Here is a 24,699-nt window from a genome sequence, read left to right on the forward strand (position 1 = left end):
CTGCTTAGAATCTTCAGCCAGGTATTTTTCCTCCTATATAAACAATAAATATGGCGTGTCAAGTGTCTATTACGCTACATACTTGGGTGACTGATCACATCGATCCCTACGGCTTTAACAATTCCCATTCTGATGACTCCAAAATCCACCTATACCTCTGCTCTCTCTCCAAACACCCAATGCTTTACTATTAATCACCTGGATGTCCCAGGGCAATTCAAACATTGTTCCCCTCATCTCCAACTTCAAAGTCCCACTTCCCTCCAGTATTTTTTATTTTGTTTAGTCTCCAGAGACCCACAGCCACCCTCGCCACTCCCACCTCCCAATTAAGGTAGTTTTTTTTTTTCATGTCCTAAATAGCTATCACAGTTCCTCACCAACTCTTCTACACAGATTAAGCCCTCAATTTAAAATCATAATAGCCCACTGGTCCTCTTGATGTTGTCTCAGACCTCTTATTTTCTGTACTACCATCAGAGCATTATCACATTCCCTTGCTTAAAACTAGCACCTTAAAGACAAAGGACAATGCCCATTAGTATCAGAAGTCCCTTCACAATCATGTATACACGATTCTCCCACAAAACAGTGTGCAGGCAGACCCAATATTTGAATCTCCATGTGTCTAATCCCAAAGTCCTTCACTGTATTTCTTGGCAAAAGTAACTAATCAGCTTCTAAAACAGCTATTCATCTTTAAAAACTGCTCACAGACAATCTCTGGGGGATCTTTAGGAAATTAGTCTAAGGAAGGTAAATGAGGGCTAAAGGACAGGGAAGTGAGAGCCTCAGCTTTAACTTTCTTCTTCCCTAACTATCAGCAAGTTTTCTATGGAGGCCTCCCATGCCATCTTCCAATACAGTTGGTCACTTCATCATACTTCCCCAGTTTGTTCATATACCTATTGTTATATATAAACATTATATATATTCGGTAACTTATTCACATGCCCATGTCCCTTCTTACCTGAGAACTTCTGGAGGGCAGGGACCCTGTCTCAGCCAATCTGTCCTTATAAATCTCAGGTTCCTAGCACATAATAGGTACCCAACAAATTAAACCACCATCTCTTCCTCTATTATTTTTTTAAATTTCTATCACAGTCCATCCCTAGGCACCAGCCTCATAACCCAACTCCTGTCTCTAGTCATCTTTCACGTTGCCATCATACACCATATCCAATGCCCCCTACCCGCTGTCCCAGTCAGTGCTGTCTTTCTAAAACAGCTATCCTATCACTGCCCGAACTAAAAAGACTGAAGGCTCTCTATTCCCTATACAGCATTCCATCTTAGAACTATCATCAATGCTCTCTAGACTCTATTTCCACTCTCACTGCTGGAAACTCTTCACGATAATCCCTCAAGTCTCCAATAATACTGAGCCAGAGACCTCAGCGAAAGACACCACAGAGTTCCACTCCTCCCCTGAGACTATTTCCACCACTATCACAGTCTGGAATATTTTCACCCAGAAGAGCTTCTCAAATTCTTACTCAGTTTGTTAGGACTATCAATACTACCCTCCTTTATAAATCTGCTACCTTGAAAATTAAATCACTATCCCCTCCGTCTCCCAGATACTCACTTATCCTTAAGGTGATGAGTAAATCTTAAGAGTTATTCGTTTAAGTCTGCTCCTTGCCCTGCCCCACTGTACCCTCCAATGAATTTGACATTCCTTGCGGGCAAGGACCCACATTTAGTTCACTTGACGCATTTATTGAGTTTCTACCAAGTGTCAGGTCCTCTACTGGGAAGAATGGATAAGACAGAGATGAATAAAACAATTTCATATTTATACTCAGCTGGTGACAATGCCTGACACATCATACGTGTTTGATATATATTTCCTAAGTTAATAAATATATTGCTTACTTGATGCCTTTGTTCATTTTTTCCATTCCTTTGTTCACTGTGTTTCCATTTGCTGCTTATCTCCCATCAAAACCAGAAGGAAAGACCTTTGAAAGCCTTTTAAAACTAAAGGGGAAGAGGGGGCCTTTATTATTTATTTTTTAAAGATTTTATTTATTTATTTGACAGAGAGAGCACAGGCAGGCAGAGGGAGAGGGAGAGGCAGGCTCTCCGCGGAGCAGGGAGCCGGATGCGGGGCTCGACCCCAGGATTCTGGGATCATGACCTGAGCCGAAGGCAGACGCTTAATGACCGAGCCACCCAGGCGCCCCAAGAAGGGCCTTTATTTCTCTTCCACTCCCCCAAGAAATAATCCAGCAAGTCAGCAAGCACAGAAGGAACACTCTTAAGGACTGCACTTTATTATCAGCAGCAGAATTCAGGAAGAGAACACAGAGACTGGATTACTTGCTGGTTTCTCTTGAATCACTGGCAGAGTGGCATCAATATTTTGCTTGAAAAGCTAAAAGTAGCATACTCATAATAAATTATAACTCTAAAAATATTCAGATAAAAAATTTATCACCTCTCACATTTAAAAGTAACTATCTTCACTGCTTGTGTTAGTATGTATAATTTAAAACTTGAACAAAATTCCTGCACTGAAAGTAGATTCATGAGACACAGACTGTTTTCAGAAATCCATCCTGATGGTCAACAATCATTAACAAGAACACAAAAATATACAGCCTTTAAATATGTTTCCTAAAAAAAGTTATGCAGACAAGGTGATAAATGATTTAACTTTTTGTTATGGAACACATTAGAAACTTATTTTTAACTTAATTATAAAACTTAGGCTATTGTGTCCCAATAAATAAGCTTATTTTCCTGAACATAAACAAAATAGTTTCATTTAAATGAAAATCCAAGGCAAAACCCAAAATATATTCTTTCACTCACTGAAAAAGAACTTCCTTCAAGCCTTATTTCTTAGGCAATAAGGTACAAATAACAATTAAGAATAGTCATATTTTTAATTTTCCAAGGCAGACCCAGAAATAATGCCTATCACAGATATAAATTAAGAGGTAATTCATACTCAACTCCCGCTATGTCATGAGGAAACTTGCTGCATTGACCAATTTATCTTAAACCAAGTTCTTGGGCCTAAATATTTATTTACCTGCTCTAATCCTGGATAAACACAGTTTAAAAAAAAAAGTTAAATTGCAGGGCACCTGGGTGGCTCAGTCAGTTAAGCGTCTGCCTTCGGCTTACGTCATGATCCCAGGGAGAGCCTGCTCCTCCCTCTGCCTGCAGCTCCCCCTGCTTGTGCTCTCTCTCTCACTCTCAAATAAATAAAATCTTAAAAAAAAAAAAAATTAAATTTCAAATTGAGTATAATTAAACTCTCAGATGAGCACCTATCACTGCAAATGAAGAGTGACTAATAGCTGCTCTTTCTGGTCCACTCTTTAAAAAGACGTTGGGGGACGCCTGGGTGGCTCAGTCGGTTAAGCAGCTGCCTTCAGCTCAGGTCATGATCCCAGGGTCCTGGGATCGAGTCCCACATCGGGTTCCTTGCTCGGCAGGGAGCCTGCTTCTCCCTCTGCCTGCCTCTCCCCCTGCTTGTGTTCTGTCTCTCTCTCTCACAAAAAAAAATAAATAAATAAAAAATAAAAAGACGTTGGGATTTTAGGAACAATTTTTAGTTCTCTTGATACAGTTAAATACATCTCCAGAAAGACATTACTCACCCAAAATTAGCAATATGACTTGCTCTTCTTCCATAAATGAATCACCCTTCCCTTTCAAAAGCATGGGGTTAGACCTAGAACTTAGTTGAAAAGTGTACCAGAAGGATAAATAAGATCTGCCCAAAGATACAACAGTTTTCTCCAAGAATACATAGGAGGTAAGTACAGTTTCTCATTCATTCATTTATTCATTCATATGAATGCTAGCTATCAATTAAGTACTGGAGTTACAGAAACATAAAATAGTCCCTTACACTTGATTCGGCAGGACAACTGAAACAAACAGATATTTAATTAGAGTCTGGCCAAAATGTAAAGGAAGCATATTAAAGGCATAATCCTATTTGGGGGAGGAGAAAGTGCCACCAAAAAGGTATCTTTAAACTAGGGTTGAAGAGTAATTAGTTAAGCTGAGGAAATGGTAAAGGGACAAGAGAAGGTGAATTTAAGAAGGAAGGAAAGAGCCTGCAGACAGAACTAGAAATACGAGAAAGCATGTACAGTCAGAGAAGTGCCCACAGTACCTGACGGTACTACACTGCTATCTATCCAATGCATTTTTCACAGATAGCTGGTTCTGATTAAAAACAGATCCTTGAGAGTATGTTCTAACTTAAAAAGTTTGTTCCACATCTCTCTTTGGGGTCACTTTATGTTGATTCAACTCTGTTTAGCATCCTTTCTATTTTCTGGGGCTTATTTCTTCAAGCTTCAGCGTGCATCCAAGTGGAAATGGAGATTAACTGGATGCCCCAGTTAGAGCTTCCACCACTCAGGAAGGAGATGAGGTATAAGGACCTTGAATTTAACTGTCGTAAATGACAAAATGAAAACTGCCCTACGAAATATTCCATTCAATTTAGCTGTCAAATTCAGTATTTTTAAGTATATCTGTATGTCACTTCTTAACCACTTCCACAGCTGTTGACAAATGATTAATTTAAAACCAAAATAAAAGGGAGCCTGGGTGGTTCAGTCAGTTAAGCATCTGCCTTCAGCTCAGGTCATAACCTCAGGGTCCTGGGATCGAGCCCCGCATTGGGCTCTATGCTCAGGGTGGAGTCTGCTTCTCCCTCTCCCTCTGTGCCCCGCCCCCCACCCCCGCCGATGCTCTCAAATAAGTAAATCTTTAAAAAAAAAATAAATCAATCAAAATAAAGGAATTATTGAGTTTGTTAAAAAGGGGAGGGCAGATAAGAATTAAAGATTCTTTAACATCATTCTTCATTAAGGAAATATAAATTAGAACCACAACAAGAAACCACTAAGATACCTATTATGATAGCTAAAAATTTTAAACAAAAAAACCTGACAATTCCAAGCGCTACTGAGGAGGCAAAGCAACAAGAACTTTCATACGCGGCTGGTGGGAATGCAAACTAGTACAGTCACTCTGCAGAACAATTTGGCAGTTTCTTATAAAGTTAAAAATGCACTTAACACACGATCCAGCAATCCCACTCCTAGATATTTACCCAACTGAAATGAAAACTCAAGTTTACACAAAAACCTGTACATAAATGTTTATAGTGGCCAAATTCCTAATTGCCAAAAACTGGAAACAACCCAGATGTCCCTCAACTGAAGAGTGGATAAGCAAACTGTGGTTGGCTCAACCATACAATCCACAATAAAAAGGACGGATCTACCAATATATGCAACAACGGGGATGAATCTCGAATGTACCACACTAAGTAAAAGATGCCAAAATTAGAAGGCTGCATACTATGATTCCATTTATATGCCATTCTAGAAACAGCAAAACTCTAGAGACAATCAATGATTGTCGTTGAGAGATGGGGAAGAATCGTCCACAAAGGGGTATAAAGGAATTCTGGGGGGTGATAGAACTGTTTTATCATGGGATCCTTGAACAATGGGTGGTGCTGGCACACCGATCACCCACCCCCCACCCCTGCCACCACACAAGCTGAAAATCCTAACTTTTTCTGTTCCAAAAACTTAACTATTAATAGCCTGATGTTGACTGGAAGCCCTACCAGTAAACAGTTAATGCATATTTTGTATGTGGTATGTATTATAAGCTGTATTCTTACAATAAAGCTGGAGAAAAGGAAATGTTATTAATAAAATCATACAGAAAAGAAAATATATTTCCAGGGCTGTACTATAGTTATAAAAAAAGTCTCCATATAAAGTAGACCCGTGCAGATCAAACTGGTATCATTCAAAGACCAACTGTATCTTGATTGTGGTGGTGCTGACATGACTATACACATCTGTCAAAACTCACAGACCTGCACGTTAAAAATGATAAAGTTTACTATTATGTAAAAATCACCTAATTTTAAAAATGAAAGGAAAAAAGATGAACGAGGGATCCTGGCAACAAAGAGATGAGACTGAAAAGTTACAAAGGAGTTAGTCACATCACATAGGACCCTGCTAAGAAGTTTAAGATTTTAGCCTCAAAGCAACAGGTGTACCAAATGATCTCAAGACAGGGACTGACACAGTCAGCTGTGTCTGAGAAAGAACACTGACAACAGTTGCAGATGGGAGCAACCGACCTCCTAGGTAATTCAGGGGATAGATTAGCAAACCCAAGGCAGAGGACGTAGAGATGGACACAGTAAATTAGAGACAGGAAATTCCCAAGTTTCTAGCAATAGCGAAACCACTAACCGAGCTGGTGCTGAGAAAAAGACTTAAAACAAGCTACAGTGAAACACCCGTGGGACACTCAAATGCAAACATCGGGTTAGATGTATGGATCTAGAGCTCGAGGGAATAACTGGAGATGTAGCTTTAGATCTGACACTCATCAGGGTGTTTGCAGCCATGAAAATATAAGGTCAAGATCATGCAAAGACAGAGCACGTAGGGTGGAAAGGTGAAGAGAACCCGGGGAATCATCATGAGCAACACCAGCATGAAAGAGGTTGACGGTATAATTTTAAGTATAAAAAGAACTGGCTGAGTATGCATGCAGCAGTAGAGTTAAAAATGGTTACAATCGTGTGCCTATTTCAATGTAGGGTCTCTCAATCACTTTATGCTTGGCTTCTCCGATTTTATCTTTGGCTTGATCACCCTGGGAAAACTGAGGCAGTTCAATAAAAAGTTATCAATGAATTCCAAGGTTCACCTTCTACCTTCCATACTACTGAGAATGAAAATATTCAGCAAATAAAGTAGGAGGAATAATCTACTAAATATACTTATTTTGTCAGTTAAACATAGAAGAAGCACTAACAGGTTAAGTGATTCACTTCAAATACAGGTCAACTTAGTAACTCTACTCAATTGGGCCAACTCACCCGGTAAGTTTACCTTGGGAGTTGGACTAATGACTCTATGGATGCTTTAAAGGATCTCTGATACCACAATGAAGTTATCAGAAAATACCATAGGATAGATCTAATGATTCTAGGTAATCAGCTCTTCATCAGAGATATGCACCAAAATTTTCGGTGAAGCTTACTCAAGGATGCCTATCCTGCCCAAGCTCTGCTTCTGAAAATAGTGACTTAGGAACTTTTAGGGTAAGGCCCAAATTACTATCTTTGTAACGGTCCCATAAGTGATTCCGACGTACACACACATACTACACACTGATCCCAAGCTGAAAAGCAATGCTATAAAAGTTGGTTCCAGGATCTACATGGAATTCCCATTTGGAAGCTTTTATTTATACCACATCCTAATCCCTGGGAATCACCTCCAATTGAGAGCATACGAACATACTTCTCTGATCTAAACCCGAAAGTCTAAGTCCCAACCCCTATGAAATACCTATGAATCCCCTGTTGGCCTTGGTTAACTAGCTCTGAGAAGATTTAAATTCTCAGAATTCAGAAAAGAGCAGTGTAAGACAAGGCATGGAAAATGAGTCACTGTCTCTCTGTTAATTCCAATTCTCCAATTGCATGACAAATGGACCAGAAAAACTTGGTTATTTCACCAACTCAAGTATTAGCTTCAACTAGTATTTAAGCAGAACTATATCCAATCCACTACAGCGTTAACATTCAGGTCCTACTTTACAAATTACCAGTATTTCCGAGATTCCCATTTTCCTATTACATCATAAATATGATAAATCAAGACAAAAATAATTACCCAAGGACTGCAAGCAATTTATCCCACCAAAACGTACACTTACCCATCTCTTCCCTTACTGACAATTTTTACTTCAAAATAATAAATCCCACAGGCTGCTGGTATCGGATGCGTGGCGCGAACGGATGCTGCATCTTTTGGGGTTTTGCCATGACCTGCACATGAAACAGGAAGGGGAAAAAAATCAAATGAGATAGTCAACGAAAATCTGAAACAATTCAGGGAGACATACAGTTTTTAGAATGATATATAGGCATTTCTGCTCCCACCAATACATATAAAGACTTAATGAAACAGTTGTCATCACAGTCCAGTAGGCAAAGCAGCCCAGGGTTAGTCATGGGACTCTTGACACTATTCCTAGATTTAACAGACTTTCAGAATCTGAACACACTGAACCTGCCAAACTAAATATTTTAGGGTAGACTATATTTTTAAGAGAAAAAAGGATGCATTTCAAGGACATGATGAAAATATGACCTTAAATTTTATTAGATCCAAATATGCTTATAATTTATATTATTCCCAAGCAATATTCTTTTGTCAAATGGCCTATTTTTTAAACCAGAAGCATCTACATATATGGGCATGTGTATAAATATATAAAATATAGGGTATATTTTTAAGTGAAATTTTATATTAGATTGAATTGGCAAAGCAGCTTTCTTACTTTAAGAATTTTCAAGTTTGGGTGGCTCATTCGGTTAAGCATCTGCCTTCGGCTCGGGTCATGATCCCAGGGTCCTGGGATTGAGCCCTGCATCGGGCTCCCTGTTCTGCGGGGAGTCTGGTCTGCTTATCTCTCTCCCTCAGTCCCACCCCCAACCCCCGCTCATGCTCTCTCTCTTAAATATTTTTTTTAAGATTTTTTACATTTATTTTTGACAGAGAGAGAGTGTACAAGCAGGGGAAGCAGCAGGCAGAGGAAGAGGGAGAAGCAGGCTCCCTGATGTGGGGCTCGATCCCAGGACCCTGGGATCATGACCTGACCCGGAGGCAGACACTTAACCATCTGAGCCACCCAGGTGCCCCTTAAATAAATTTTTTAAAATCTTAAAAAAAAAAAGAAAGAAAGAAAAAGAAAAAGAATTTTCAAGTTTGTTCTTGGACATATTCTTATCAATTCCATACAAAGGCTGACCCAAAAAATTTCTTTGGTCAATTACAGCCTACTAAGAAATATATCTAATCTCTACTTTTATTTCCTTTCTCTTTTTTAAGAAAGGAATGTATCGGGGCGCCTGGGTGGCTCAGTCAGTGAAGCGTCTGCCTTCGGCCCGGGTCATGATCCCAGGGTCCTGGGATGGAGCCCCGCATAGGGCTCTCTCCTCGGCAGGAGGCCTGCTTCTCCCTCTCCCACTCCCCCTGCTTGTGTTCCCTCTCTCGCTGTCTCTCTCTCTGTCAAATAAATAAATAAAATCTTTAAAAAAAAACCAAACACTGAAAACATCTAACAAATACCTTTTAAAAAAAAAAAAAAGAAAGAAAGGAATGTATCATCATACCACTGCTGAACTCTTTAGGGAATCTTGTTAGTTAGACAATGGCTTTTAAACTTTTTAAAATAGCTATTCCTCAATTCTAATCCTGGAGGATTTCCTTTGCTCACATTCACCTCCCCTGTCCCTCACCCAAGACACAAATTAGCCTGAAAGCTAGCATGTGAACAAAAACCAAGCGAGCAACAGAAAATATGCCCATAAAACCACAGAAGAAGAAAAACAGAAGTTGAAGTAGCATGTCAGAAAGGACTCAGAGTAAGACAAGTCTCCACAATCCCCAAAAGGACTGCATGAGGAAAAATACTCTAAATTATTATTGTGTTCTAGTTAAATACGCTTCACCCAATACAACTTAGGTCACTAATCCTTCAGTCCTACTGTAACACTACCTTCATGAGTCGAAAAATTCTCCTCCTCAAATTTGCCACGATTGTTTTAAAACTAAATACCTTCTTTTAAATCAAAAACTGTATCTTAGCTGTACAATAACCATCACACACCAACGAGATGATCCTTTCCCTTCCCATACACGTCATCAAATTACATCACTAAACAGTTAAGTTTACATTTGCAGTGCAAATTAGCACATGTTCACATGGCTCAGCCACTCCCTTCTATTACCATGAAAACCTGTGTCCACAGATGTCTTAAGTATGTAGGTTATGGGCAAAAGTTCTCAGCCTGGTGACCACTGGTGATAAAATTGGTTAGGAAGAGAAAAACAAAAGCAGCAATATATAGATGCCCCCCCCCCAATTGCTTTAACATATGTAGGTAATAGATTTACACTAAACTAAGCAGAAGAAAAAAAAAAAACAGCGTAAATCTGCAGAATGACATAGGTCACTTCTTTAAAAACAGACATTTAAAATGTAAATATGTGTTCAAATAACTGAGTTGCCTGGGAATTAGTTATTTTAAAAATTTAGACAGTTAAGGGGCGCCTGGGTGTCTCAGTTGGTTAAGCGTCTGCCTTCCGCTCAGGTCATGGTCCCAGGGTCCTGGGATCGAGCTCTGCATCGGGCTCCCTGCTCAGCAGGAAGCCTGCTTCTTCCTCTCCCACTCCCCCTGCTTGTGTTCCCTCTCTCACTGTGTCTCTCTGCCAAATAAATAAAAATCTTAAAAAAAAAAAAAAAACTTAGTTAAAAAAATCTAAAGAAAACCCTGATTAACCCTGGATTCCTAAATCAACTAGCTTTTATTTTTGGTTTTTGTTTTTCTGGAAGGGAAGTGACCAAAACTTTCAGGGATGAAGTAGTCTCAAGGTATTCTTAATAATAATGATGATGATAATGATGATAAATGACAAGAGTTACCATACATTTAATGCTATGTGAAAGGCCCTGCTCAAAGAGTACTGTATTTGTTCACTTGTTTAGCACTCAAAAGAACTTCTCAAGTAGATACTATTTATTATCATTTCACAGATGAAGAAATTAAGGGAAGATGAAGAAACTCGCCCAAGGTCCTACTGCTGTGTGAGAATTCCAAACCAGGATTTGGGCTGGGATTTAAATTCAAGAAGTCCGATCCAGTGCAAGCTCTGAACCCACAGGAAGGATCCAGTTACAATGAGCATTCTTGGATCACTTCACTTGTATTCCTGTCTCCTATTCTTGCTACTTCTATGGGAAAAGAGAAAGAAAAGTAATATTTGAGGGGAAACACTCAAAGAATTAAATGCTTCTGTATAGATTTTTCTCATTCAACATCTGTGAAATGGGTTTAACCTCATTTTAAAGAGAGAAAACTCTTACAGATGTTATATAACTTGCCCCTAATTAGTAGAATCATGCATTAAATCCATATATGAATCAACTGCCTTATATTTTCCCCTTATGCAAAAATAACTATCAACAATTACATAATCATTAATCTTCAAGGTTCTATTATATTCACTATGCTCTACTTAGACACTGTAGAAAAATTCCATAAAGGTTAAAAGGATTTGTTTCATTTTTAAATTAAAGTTAAATGTAAAGACCTAGAAAAAAGCTGAGATGTCAGATTAAAAGCATTCATACTCTTAGGTAAGACTAGTAATGTCAGGGTGAAGGGCCTATTTCTAATATGCTCATCAGCAGGAAGCTTATCAACCTGAGTTCTGCGACAACCAGAAAACAACCTCACACTACCAAAGTATAAACTGTTAAAACCACGAAGTCTTCAATGTTAAGTGTTTTCTATATGGTTCAAAAAGAAAATACATTTATTGCTTCAAAATTATTGCTTAGGCTAGCAAGACCTTGCTCTTTCATTTCACAATCTGTTGATTCCCTTTTAAAGGAAAGGAAAGGGCTTTGAATGAAGCTCACCTCCAAACCCCCTCCACTCTCCAACATGCAGTCACAGTTGCCTTTCTGGAAATATAACTTAGTCTTCCTTGTACCACTATTCTCCTATATAACTAAAATTCCTTAACAGTCTCCCATTCAGCCAAGGAAAAAGATAAACTTCCTGAAAACCCTGTTGATCTGGCCATCCCCCAGCACTTCCCACCACCTTCCTGAACTGGACACACTGGCCTGACCATGGTCTTTGCCAAACTCTTCCCCACCCCAAACTGGAAAGTGCTACCCTTCCTCCTTACCGGGTTATGTCCTGCTCATCCCTTAGCTCTTAGCTCAAGTTTTCCTTCCTCAATGACTCTCTCTAACCTCTGTGACTTGGTCTAACCACCTTTTTATATGCCCTCACAGCAACACATATCTGTCCCATATGACATTAAGACACTTCCCAATTATTTGTGATTAACTTATTGTTCTCACATTTTAATTACTCCCACTGACCTCCTACTCTAACTTTAATCATTCCTTCCTGGAGCCGCACTCTGGATTCTGACATCACCTGAAACTATTCCACCTTGGAAATAGTAAATTGTAATGAAATATGTTCTGCTACAAAACACATTTCTTGAATACAAATTAGTTCACATCTACTTGATAAATACAGGAATGATGTCAGCATAATGAAGAAGTCATTTAGTTCCTAACACAGCTTTTCCCGGTACATTAACGAAGTAAAGAGAAAAATCTAGCCACATACAAAAGCCCTAAGTCAAAAACCTGGGGCACCTCCACAAGTACATTCCTAGTGTCCCATGTTTAGTGGCTTCAGGAACCGCTACGCCTGCCACTGTACTGAGTCATCTGGGGAAAATTCAACCCCAGTACTGATCAAAAAGTATTAAGATATTTTCTTTGTTTTTATCAGTATGAACCCCATGCGTCTCTTGCATATTTACTTTATACTTTGTGTTATAACAATTCTACTTTATTTTGCTGTTCAAACTGCCCCCCCCACCCCGATTAGCCTCTGGGAACTTTTTCGTTTGGCTCCTCTGACATACCTGTGTTACGTGTTTTCTTTCTGTTTGCTATTTTCCGGCCCCAGAAGACGCTGGAGGCTCATCTTGCATGTTTCCTGCCCCAGTCCTAGAATCAGCCATTTCTCCAAGGAACCCTGAGGTTCCTTTTACTGGCAAACGGTATTAGAACCCAGCATCTAGCTACTAGGTATGCTCCTTGTTACTGGGCTGTCACTGCTTTTAGGCTTTCTCGTTGACAAGAGCCAGGAAATATATGCATGTATACTAAACCCCTGTGTGTGTGTGTCTACGTTTCTATATGTAACCATCCGTGTTTGTATTAAATCAAACATGAGTTAATACTGAGGTCTCCAACTTTATTACCACACCGATCATTCGAACCTTCTCTCTCTGCTTACCTGAAAAATTCCACCCCAATGATAAGAAACTTAGCTCCCACCATCCACTTAACTGTTCGATTCCAGTATACATGTATAACAGCATCTGAATTGTTAACTCATATCCCCATGGGATGACACAACTTTATCAGTAAGAGTTCGGTTTCTCTTTACAGACTACTGATTTCCAAAGTTACCTGTGTCAGCACCCTTCCCCCCTCTTCTCTGAGGCTGTTTCATATATTTGTAATACAGCTAGATAGTTTTGTCACGTTCTGCATTTTATCCTGGGATTTGCCCCTCCCTCCTAAATAATTTTTTTAAATTTGCATACATTAAAACTTACTCTCTATGGCTGTAAAGTTCTGTGGTTTTGATAAATACATGGTGTGATGTATCCACTAGTATAGTATCATACAGAATACTTTCGCTGCCCTACAAATCCCCTGTGCTTTGCCTATTTGTGCCCTCAAGCCCCTAACGACCACTCATCTTTTTTACCATCCCTACAGTTTTGCCTTTTCCAGAATGTCAGGTAATTGAAATCATACAGTACGTAATCTTTTCAGACCGGCTTCTCTCACTTAGCAATACATACACTGAAGATCCACATGCGTCTTTGCACGGAAGGGCAGCTCCTTTCTTTTGATCACTGAATAATATTCTATTGTATGGATATACCACAGTGTGTCCATTCACCTACTGAAGGACATCGCGGCTGCTTCTTGTCTGGGGCAATGATGAGAGAAGTCGCTATGAACATTCACATGCAGATTTTTGTGTGGGCTAAGTTTTCAAATCAGCTGGGTAGGAGCTCAACTGCTGGTAAAACTATGTTTAGCTCTGTCAGAAACTGCCAAACCATTTTCCAAAGCGGCTGCATCATCCTGCATTCCCACCAGCAGTACGTGAGTTCCTGTCACTCTGCATCCTCACCAGCAATTGACATTGTCAGGTTTCCTTTGGACTTCAGCCATTCTAATAGCTGAAGTTTGTACACTTTTCCTCTTTGTTTGGAAAAGGGGGTGGGGAGTTGAAAAGGCCTAAACCCTGAATCAGATACTTATTTTTGATTAAACAGCTGTCAAGCACTTACATCTCTAAGAAGGAAGCCCAAACCCCAGGGCTCAAGGCTACGAAGGATCAGCAGCCTGTGATGCTGGGCACAAATGCCAGAGGAAATTGAACTGGGCCTGTATTTTACCAGGACTGTTATTTTTGTGGTGCTCTGGTCACAAAGTTCCACAGGTTCCATGTGGTTGGCTCCAGCCCGATTTTTCCCATAAGCCCCGTTACTTGTAGTGCCCAATTTTGTGGAAAACATAAGGTTTTCCCAGGAACACATTTTTGGCATTGGAGCAGAAATGCCTGTATCTTCCTCGAGGACACAACTCCCTATCCTCTCCCCTTTCTAAACATTTCGCTTCCACACTTCCTCTTCAACAACATTCCCTGAACCCCTTTTCCCCATTTTTCCTCTTCCAGGATAGGTTACATGGTATTCACTTAAGAGCTCTCAAAATATCCTTGATATTTCTCTCACATGCCTACCCTTCCGCCACAGGCAACCAGCAAAACCACACCCTTAGATTAGCAGTATAATCCCCCCTCCCTACTGCTGCCCTGGGCAGCTAGCTGGTCTCTACCAAATAAAATCCACCAGTCTTGCAATAGGCACGACTATGAACGAATGTCGTTAGCGGGGCTCTCCCACTGCTTTCAACACGCTGAGCAACCTTTCGTTAGCTGGTTCCCCCTTCTCCCCGATGGCTGGCCCACGTTTTCATCACTCACTCAAAGCTTTCAGTCCTGTCCCCGAATAAGTGAGCACACTACCTCACCGACTGTATCATACACCGGGACTCTACTACTGTCCACTCTGCATTCTCCTATTACAAAGTGGTCAGTGTCCACACCCATCTTCACCTCTTCCCCCTATTACCAGAGAAGTCACATGTCCTCCTCTCTTCCTCAGGGCTGCCCTGTTCTCCTGAACGGCTCTCCTCCCTCCAAGCCAGCGCTGTCAGCCTCCCAAGCTTTTCTTCACCCTTCCCCTCTTTACTTTCCTTCCCCTCAGCCTCTCAATCTGTAAGGGCAGTGTCCCCAAAATGGCCCTTTCCACAAAATCCTCCAGGCCTCGGTGCAATAAATCACTGTCGATAATGCACTGGGATTGGTAGTGAGCATAATGAACTTTAAGGTAAGAAAAGCAAGTACTGTTACTATTAATTTTATCTGTCAAAAGCTATGTTACATTTTGTACACATTTACTGGGACTCCCTACATCAGACTAACAATACACCCTCATCAAACATAATGTCACTTCAGTTTCACCCACACCACCGAGGGAAACAATACAATAGTCTCTAACACACTACTTTCCAAAGGGGTTTTTATGGATAATTTTGATTGTGCGGATTTTCATCGTCTTTGCTGACACTAGAAACTAATCACCAGGCACAACATAACTCCACTATCAACCATGTTAAAAACACCAATCCTGCCTTGACTTCCATCCTCCTCCAGGTACCGCTTCATCTCTTTCTTCGCCTTTATGTCTCAAGAGTAATCTATATTCGCTACCCTCTCTGCTTGGTCCCTACTGTTGACTCTGATCTTTACCCCCATCACTAAATTCAAACTGCTCTCCTAAGGTCACAATGATCTAATTTCCAAATCCAGTGGAAAACTTTCTCTGCCCGGCTCACTAAACCGATCTGTTGCATTTGACACTAAAGGTCACTTCCTCATTTCTGATACTCTGCTCAGCCTCTGCGACAGCACACTCTTCCCCTGTCCAGGTACCTCTTAACTAGTCCTTCTCGGGACTCCACCCAGTCTTTTAACGTTGGCCCTGCTCAGGGTTCCATCTTTGGCCCACGGATCTTCTCACTTTACCCACTCTCTCTGTCATACCCTCTCCTTGAGTTTCAGCCACCACCTAGAGATGACTCCCAAATCAGTCATGACCTAGACCCCTCTCCCACGCTCAGGTCAATTATGGTATGCGCCCACCCTTCCCATGAGAAACGGCCTCACACACCATCCCTACTGAAAGAAGCAGGGCCCAGACTCTCCTTGTGCCAGGAGGTTATTTCCTATTTCATAAGTACCCTTAACACCCCTACAGCTGATTCAACACAGGTTAACACCTGACACGAAGGCCACCAATTCAACACCACAGCATATAATGAAAAGCTCTGCCCAACTAAGAATGATGGCAATTAGTTTATCCAATCTGCTAAGTCCCTCAGGAATCTGGAATAGGAAGGAACGGGTAAACCAGTCAGGAGGGAAAAGAGAAGAAAACAACCAGAAACTACAGCTGAGTCACTTCAGCACTAGAATAAAGTGAAAAGTCATGAACTCCAGCAGCTGCAATCCTTGGAGCCACCTTAATTCCAGAAGATCTATCTGTTCCTGCTCTTTCTGGAAGGCTTCTCTGGGTTCTTCTGGTTTCCGTGAAGTCAGATCATATGGCTGAGATTCCCATTCCTACACACCTCCAAATACACTGTAATACTTACTTCCTTGCAGTTATTATTTGATTCATGGTTCACTGCAAGAACCTCACAGAGCTAGAAACCCAAGTGTCATCCTTGATTTCTCTCTCCATCATTCCATCAATTCCTATCAGTGTCACTTTAAAACGTTATCACAAATATGTCTGCTCTGCTCCACCCCACCACTGACCGAGTTCAGGTCCTTCTTTCTTACACAGACCTCTAAATGAGTTTGCTATTTTCAGTCTTGTACTCCCTTAGATCCATCTTCCAGTTAGTTGTATGACAGAAATGAAAATATGAGCCAGTCACTTCCTATTTAAAATCCTTTGATGATTCCTCATGTCCTACAGAATAAGATCTAAGCTTGTCACATACTCTTAAATTCCAACACACCACAACTGCCGGTAGACCCAAACATATACAATAATTCTCACCTCTAAGCTTTTAGTGATGCATTTTCACTTGTAATGCCTAGTGCCCCTCCTCCTCCCCTACATCCTCATCTTTCAAACCTGACCAGAGCCTCATCTCTCCCAAAAGCTGTCCCTGACTCACCAACTTCATCACTTCCAGCATCTGCCAGGGGTAGAGATGCTCCTCTCGTCTCCCACAGGGCTCTTTATAACACTTCCCTTACTACACTTGTGTGTTTTACCTGCTTTGAGCTCTCTGAATTCAAAGATAGTATCTCATCACCTTTGAGTGCCCAGAACCTGGCACAAAGTAAACATTCACTAAAAGCTTGTCGAATAAACGCGTGGAGAGCAAGGCATGTACACAAAACTGTAGAGCAGAATACCTGCCCTATAGCAACAGCTCCGTGAATTATCATTACTACTACCTTTAAACAAGTGTGGTTATTAGATTTACTTAATTCTTGCAGCTATCAACTACCATTTTTGAAGCTAAATTTCCCATTATACTGGCAAACAGGTCCTGGGGAAAAGCTCGGTTTGGTTTTTAAATTCCTTGATTTTAAGGAACATTTTTATATCATCCCCATAATTCCTAAAACACATTTGCATTGGTAGGCAAGCAAGCATTGTTAAGATATTTGTTTAACCTCAAGAAGTGCAAAAAATTCAATAAGTAATTTAAGAAGTGTCAAAGGCCTACTGACTGGTGATACTGAGAGGGATGGGAGTGGGGCACATGAGAAAGCCAGCTATCCAGTTAGATGCTGTTAATAACGCTTGAATTAAAAGAGCAATTCACTAGTTCATAGCTACCTATCATTTCTAACTTTCACTTCTCTTGTGTTTCCTGTAAGCTGCCCTAAATCAGTACAATCAAGGTGCCTGAACTTCTCCAGGGCATTTGTGTGTTCCAGGCAACATTTTTCCCTCATAGGAAGTACTTTTAACATCACCTATTCTTCAAAAAGTTCTAAATGTCATCACTGGATTTTATCTATTAGAATTAAAACTCATATAAATTGAAATAGACAATACTATATGGTTGGAAAGAGCACTAAATTTAGAGTTGGTGAAAATTAGTTTCCAACCCTGGCTTACTTGTGACGCGGAAAATCTAGCCTCCAGGTGCTCCTACTTTCTCACAACTGAAATGAGAATTCCACCAACCTGTCCAAATCTACTAACACGCTTTGGTGTGTGTATTAAAAAGCTTTGTAATGTATCCAAATGCGATAACTTCACAAACAAAAAATGCAATCTGTAACTGAAATATTTAGGACTAATTGAATCCATGCATTAAAATGCTTTAAGTTGGAATAAAGTCCTCATTATAACTAAGTCTAAACTTGTCACATTTGTATTTATTCAAAGCTGACAGTTTTAAAAAATAAAAGGGGCTATGCCTGAGTGTTTCAACCGTTGGTGTGTGACTGCTAAGCAAAAGGTCTTTTTAAAATTTCAGCATATAGTATACACACCCTGCTCTTCCTCTGCAATCCAATCAACTTTGTCTGCATGTCTGGCATTGTTTAACATTAATCCCTTCGAATCATTTAAGGAACCATACGGCTTCCAAAAACAGTAATTCCTACTTAGAAGAATAACATCTTTAAAAACTGAGCATGTTCAGAGCAAAAGAAACCAAGATATTTCTATTGCAAAGGTAAGAAAAATCCTTACCATTCTGGAAAATAATTATCAATCTTTTCAAACTCTGTAACATGCAAAAACATTTTTTGAACAGCAGTTTTAATGTTAAAAGTGTCTGAACATGCTTAGGTAAAAAGCAAAGTGGCACAATGAAATGTGAAATAAAATTCACTCTTATTTTGTGACTTCAAAGTTTTATTCTCCACTACCTATAACACTTCCCCTTTGCTCCCTTCCCCTATTACTGGGACAGAGTTGCCCAGTACCTTGGTGTGGTCCACTCAGAAGGCACACAGACCAACAACAGGAAAAAAAAAAAAAAAAAAAAAAAACCCCACACACATTAAAATAACAAGAGGAAGAGGCAGTAGAAGGGGGGGGGAAGAACTGTGTTTGTGACAAGGGGGAAGGGAGAGACAAAGGGGAGACAGGAGAGAGGGAGAGAAAAGAAAAAAAGATAACAAAATCTATTCTTCCAGAAGTGATGTTTTATGTTTATAAAGGAGTGAAGTTTCCAGAAAGTGAATCTAGTATTACACAACAAAAAGTAATAAAGAGGCCAAGAGGAAAAATCATAATGGAGACAGCAGTGTCATAAACATTGCAAACTCCAACCAATTTTTCATACACATGCACTTTTCTCTGACCCAAATCATAATTTTATGCAAAAGGAGTTACTAGAACTAATCAAGGCATGTTACAGTACTAAAGAAACTCTCATCACAAATTGTAGATCTCACGGAAATTCAGAGCTGGAAATTTCCTTACCATCCAGCTCAACTCTCTCATCTCTCAGAGGAAGAAACTGAGGGCCTGTCCTGTAACATGCCTAAAATCACAAATGATTGCAGGACTTAGCAAAGCTAGGATTCTTTGTTCAATAATTTTCCATATCGTTTGCCTCTGATTTTATAAGCTAATTATTAACCACTGACCATAAATTTAAGATAAAGTTTCGTCAAGTCTAACAAAAAGCTTTCCGGTAGCCAGATGAGAAGTAAACACTTCATAGCACAGCACTGTTCACACAAATTAGAACACAAAATTAAATAATAGCCTCCACAGAGTATTAACAACATGTCCTAACTCAAGAGAAAACAAAGGTCATTTTTGATTAAGAAACATAATATTTAAAACTGAAAGTACTTCTCGAAATCTATGGATAAAAAGAAGGAATATTCAACAAGGCTTTTTTGGTGCGTGATTCCTTCCAGCCAAATCATCTGGTAGATTTCTGTCGCCATTCTCCTTTCTGATTAAATAGTAACTTATTTATCAAGGTTCTTCTCACATTTTAGACCGGCATGCTTTAAGAATTTAGCCACGAGACCTGTTTATACCCTCTCGGTCCCTGTCACTGGGATCTGATTAAGACCCTTCCTTTGTAGCCAATCAAAAGGAGGCTGCTTTGAATGTAAAAGCTCCTGCTTCAGGTCTGGGGCCTAAAAACTGGATTTGTTTCCACACAGACTGATACACTAGACTGATGCTGTTTTCTCCCAGACCGGTAAACTTGACGCGTGCTATTAATGTGGGCTACATTTCAAAAATTCTCGGAGCAATTTATAGTTTTATGTAAAACTGATCTGCCTAAAGCTTTAACAGAGGAGAGGTAGGTGAGGGAGGAGGGGGACAAGCACACGCCTCAGGCTGGTTTTGTCTTTAACTGCAGGTGTAAAACATAAGCCAATTTTCTTTAAAATGCTATATAACATTTTAAGATATCCGTTTTCAATTAGACTTCATATAATACCAGCACGTAAATACAGGGCATTTCCAGTCAGTAGTGGTAGGTTTCTGCTCCCCTAAGAAAACACCTACTTCTGAGGCTCACCTCTTACCCTCCCAGCTGCGCCGAGTAAGAAACACTGATGCCAAACTTGGGGCCCTTATCCTTGTCCCCCCAGACCATCTCTGGCCTAATTTTAGACAAAATCCTCCACTGATTACCCCTCCCCCTCTATATCCCTGCTCTCCCTTAATTAGAAATCATACCTCAGACTCGTGCCTCTCTTCGCCCTACGTAAGAAGAGAACGCCTGACCCCCCGCCACCTGGAGAACAATGTAACCCAACTCCGGGTCCCTACCTGCCTCTATCCGAGCCCTAAGATTCATCTTCAAGGGAAATCAGAAAGGGAGTTATGTCCTGTCATCCTGGATTCCCTCGAGGTGTCCTCCTCCGGGCCCCGGATTACCAGCTCCATTACACCTACGGGCATTCCGCTCACCTGCCTTCCCCAAGAATCTGGCCCCTGTGCCCGCCACCCTGGTCCCACCCTCGCAGCAGCGGAACGGGCGGCGAGTCACCGCGGGAGGGCACCGGGCCCTGGGCGGGAGGGGGTCGGGGGCGGGTCGAGAGCCGGCTGCGGCGGCAGGACACGTCGGGTCAGTGGCCCCACTCCCACCGCACGACACACGCCCAGTACCTTTGTAGTGCACCCGCAGGTTGTTCTGAGAGAGGCCGATGTAGCTGAACTTGTCCTTCGGGCTCCAGGATCGCGGCAGCGGCGTCTCCTGCTCGTCCACGGCCGGGTAGAGGCGCTTCAGCCGCCGCTGCAGCTCCTTCTCCTGCTCGTTCAGGGCCGAGTCCCCGTGCGGGAAGGGGGCCGCGGCGCTGCTGCCCGCCGCCAGGGTTGCGGCCGGGCCGCCTCCGGCCGGGCCGGGGCCCGCCGCGAGGCCCGGGGGCGCTGGGGGCGCGCTGGCGGAGGCGGCCGCCGAGGCGGGCGGCGGGGGCGGCGGCGGAGGCGGCGGCGGGGCCGCGGTGGCGGGGGGCGGCGGCGGCGGCGGCGGGTGGAGGAGCAGGGCGGCCGCCGCGGCCCCCAAGCCGCCGCCGCCGCCGCCCGCGCCGCCGCCGGGCGAGCCGGCCGGAGAGGAGCCGGCGCTGACGGCCGGGGGCGCCGGCAGGACGACTCCGGAGACGGGGGCCACGGCCGCCGGCGGTGGCGGCGGCAGCTGCTGCTGCTGCTGCTGCTGTTGTTGTTGCGGCGGCGGCGGCGGCGGCGGCGGCGGCTGCCCGGACATCCCGGCCGCGACTCAGCCTGCGGCCACCTCCACCTCTTCTCTCCTTCCTCCTCTGCTTCCCGGGGGCGCTGTCGCTGCGACCGCCGGCACCAGGCGCCCAGTCCGCCCGCCCCGGAAGCAGGCGGCGGGCCGCGCGCCGAGGGAGAGCGCGACGGTTGGGGGGCTCGGAGACGCGGGAGCAGGCGGTGGGCCGGGGGAGGCCCCGAGAGAACGTTGGCCGGGGTGCGGGCGCGGGCCCGGGACGAGGCGCCGAGGGCGGGGGCGAGGCGGGAGCGCGGGCGCAGAAGGCGCGGTGGCGGCCGAGGCGGCCGCTGCTCTCGCGGCTGTTTCCCGGCGGGCGGGCCGGGCCGGCGCGAGACGCTGCGCGCGGGCGGCGCTGGGCGAGGGGGCGGGGACGGAGGCGCGAGGGGCGGAGGAAGCGCGGGCGGCGGGCGGCGGGCGGTGGGGGGGGCGGGGGCGGGCCCGCGGGGGTCCCGGCGCGCGGGCCGCGGGCCGCGGGGCCGGGGAGTGGGGCGAGGCGCGCGGCCGGACCGGCGGAGCGCTCCTCCGGGGCGGGGCGTGAAGCTCCCGGCGCGGGGTCCCTCCGCCTGTCCCCGCCTCCTCCCACGAGCCCGCAGCTTACCCCCCTCCCCCCTCCCGCCTCCGGCCCCCCGCCCGCCGGGGCCCTCCCGGGAGAATCTCCTCCTACTTTACTTCTTTTTGTTGTCGTCGCCCCACCTCCCCCCCCCCCCCCCCACGCACCGCCTGCCACCGCCGTAGGGTTCCCGCTGGAGCGGCGGTGCTGCTTCTCGCGCAGGCGAAAGTAATCGAGCCCGGCTGGGGCCGCCGCGAGCCCGGCCCGCGGGCGCCCAGGACGAACGGAGCGGCTCGGGCTCCGGGGGCCCAACTCAGACCCGGAGGTGAGCAGTCCCGACAGTGCTCACGGGCTGCTCGGGCGCTGCTTGGCCGCACTTGCCCCGGAGTAGGTTCGCGTCCGCCGCCTCCCCATCTATGAACCTACTGCTCTTTATTCCGCACGGAACTTAACACCCTAACATTTATCATATGGGGACTGGAAACCATTTCTGAAGGCCAAGTCTCCCACTTAAAATAGTGGTCATTTTATTAATTAATTTTACGAGGACTTAAAGTGAACTTGGAGTGGTAGAAGGTGCCACAGGAATACTAATAAAGACTGGCGTATCTTCAAAGAGCAGGAACATGAACTATATGAATACAGGATTATATAGTGTGCATTTGGAAAGGGCTTCTAGAGACGTCAAAACATTTTATAGACTCATTAATTCTCATAACAGTCCTCTTTGTTAGGTAGCAAAGAATTATGCACATTTTTAAAACAAGGAAATATTCACCGAGGTCAGCAGAGTCAAAAATAGGACTTCCTACTTTGCAATTCCCAATAGAGTGCTTTGCTTGGTCTACTAATTTGGCACAACTTGCCAAGTGTTGCTCTCTGACCCATCCTAGCATTACTAGTTTGTTTTCACCACTTCCCTTTGTTTGGGTCAGCCTTTCCTTAGCTGGCAAAATCGATCTTAACGCGTGTAAACTGCATGCTATAAATTCTGCTATTTTGTTTGCTTCCAGAGATACTGTGATGGTAATTGTTTGGCCCAATAAGCAAGGAATGAATGGTTTGCTGAATAGAGAACTATTTATTTTGTCTTGAAGAGGGTAGGTAAATGATGATTTAATTGAAGGCCCCTAATGTCTGGCCAGAACTAATAAAGTCGTTCAGTCTAATTTCTCCCTCAATTACCCAGACAACTTGATGCCCTGTTGTTGTTTAATAAAAATACCCGATAATTCTAACCTATTGTTTGATGACTTTTTCCAAGCCACTGCTCTTTAAATTACATGATGTCATTGTATTTAAACTGTTCTAAAACTTTCATTTATATTACAGTAACAATGAGTTAAGCGTAAGCCAAACTCCTTTTAAATGTTGGCTAATCAAGGTTGAATAAATGGGCTCCAAGCCTCATCAAACTTTCTTGAAATAGTCATCAAGTTTTTATTTATGAAGATGTTCTTTTCTCTGTCAGCATACTTAGAAACCGTTTAAAACCTTACATATTCTAGGAGCAGGTGAAAGAATAAAAGTATCTGACATTTTGTTAGAAGCTTTTCAAAGGAGTAACTGGTTGCTCTCCAAACAAGCGACCTCAAAAAATTAATGACTTCACTTTTGGGGGAGGATGCTGTGAAATGGCCACTCTTTCATACTAAAGGTGTTAGGAAACATAGATAATGTCATTTTAGAAAGCCACATATCTGGTGGTATTTATAGAGACATAAAGGTATTTGTACCTTTTGACTTACTCCCACCAAAAAGTAAAGGCCATGTAACAAATCTAAAACGTGGAAGAATCTTAGGCCTAAACATGCTGGACAAGAACTAGATGAAATATGCAAGCGAGGAAAATGTCCAACATGAAGGATCTCGTTGAAGAAATTGTCGTATGTCCCACTTAAAAGAATTAGGAATACAGGAGCACGTTTAGCACATTTGTTTGAAATTTTTTCTAAATGCATTCTTCTGGGCAGTGGAATTGCCAAAAGGAGGCTGACCAATTAGGAAAAGGTACTCCTTCCTCTTGATTTAGTCATTTGGATATTGGGCCCAGTTTCATACCTCCTTCCTCTGGGTCTCTTACACAGACCCAGTCTGAAATAAATATTATATGACTCCTTAAAAATATGGTTTTGAAGACAGGGAAGAGAGATTATGATGCGCTACATGGGAAATGCCTATACAATAATTATACACTGCCAAAATTGTTACCAAAAAGATGTGAAGGAATAAAAATCACAAAATGTTTCTATAATGGGCAATTACAATACATCATAAAAAGTAAGTTTTTTGAAATATGAAAATAATATATTTTTTTAAATTTTTATGAAAATATTAGACATGTACATGGAGACATATGTGCTAAAAATCCACGAGCCTTGGACTTGTACACAATCTTTTTGTACCTGTTTCCAGTCTTTCCCATGTATCACTATAATATTGATATATATCTTTGCTATAATATTGATACCTACCTACCTGCTGAGGTTCTTGGTAAGAACCAATAGGAGTCAAATCTCGCCCTCTTAAGCAGAGGGAACTCACTGGAAAGATATTGGATGGTTCTCAGAAATGACAACCAGGCCTAAAAACAAAGGCCAAAGGGGGTCAGGCAGCATAAA

At 42.8% G+C, this 24,699-nt stretch overlaps 1 protein-coding gene across 1 annotated transcript in view; it reads right to left on the reverse strand.

The window, feature by feature from the left end:
* RANBP9 (RAN binding protein 9) overlaps positions 1 to 21,620 on the reverse strand; it is a 91,767-nt gene extending 70,147 nt beyond the window's left edge. Inside the window, exons 1-2 of the mRNA XM_027603499.2 lie at positions 20,910 to 21,620; positions 7,747 to 7,858 (exon numbers count right to left, since the gene is read on the reverse strand). Coding sequence (XP_027459300.2) covers positions 7,747 to 7,858; positions 20,910 to 21,504 — 707 coding nt within the window. The 5' untranslated portion in view covers positions 21,505 to 21,620. The remainder of the gene's footprint in view (positions 1 to 7,746; positions 7,859 to 20,909) is intronic.
* Between the last annotated feature and the right edge of the window lie 3,079 nt (positions 21,621 to 24,699).

Source organism: Zalophus californianus, chromosome 7 (genome assembly GCF_009762305.2).
Source record: "Zalophus californianus isolate mZalCal1 chromosome 7, mZalCal1.pri.v2, whole genome shotgun sequence".
In the NCBI taxonomy this organism is placed as follows: Eukaryota; Metazoa; Chordata; class Mammalia; order Carnivora; family Otariidae; genus Zalophus; species Zalophus californianus.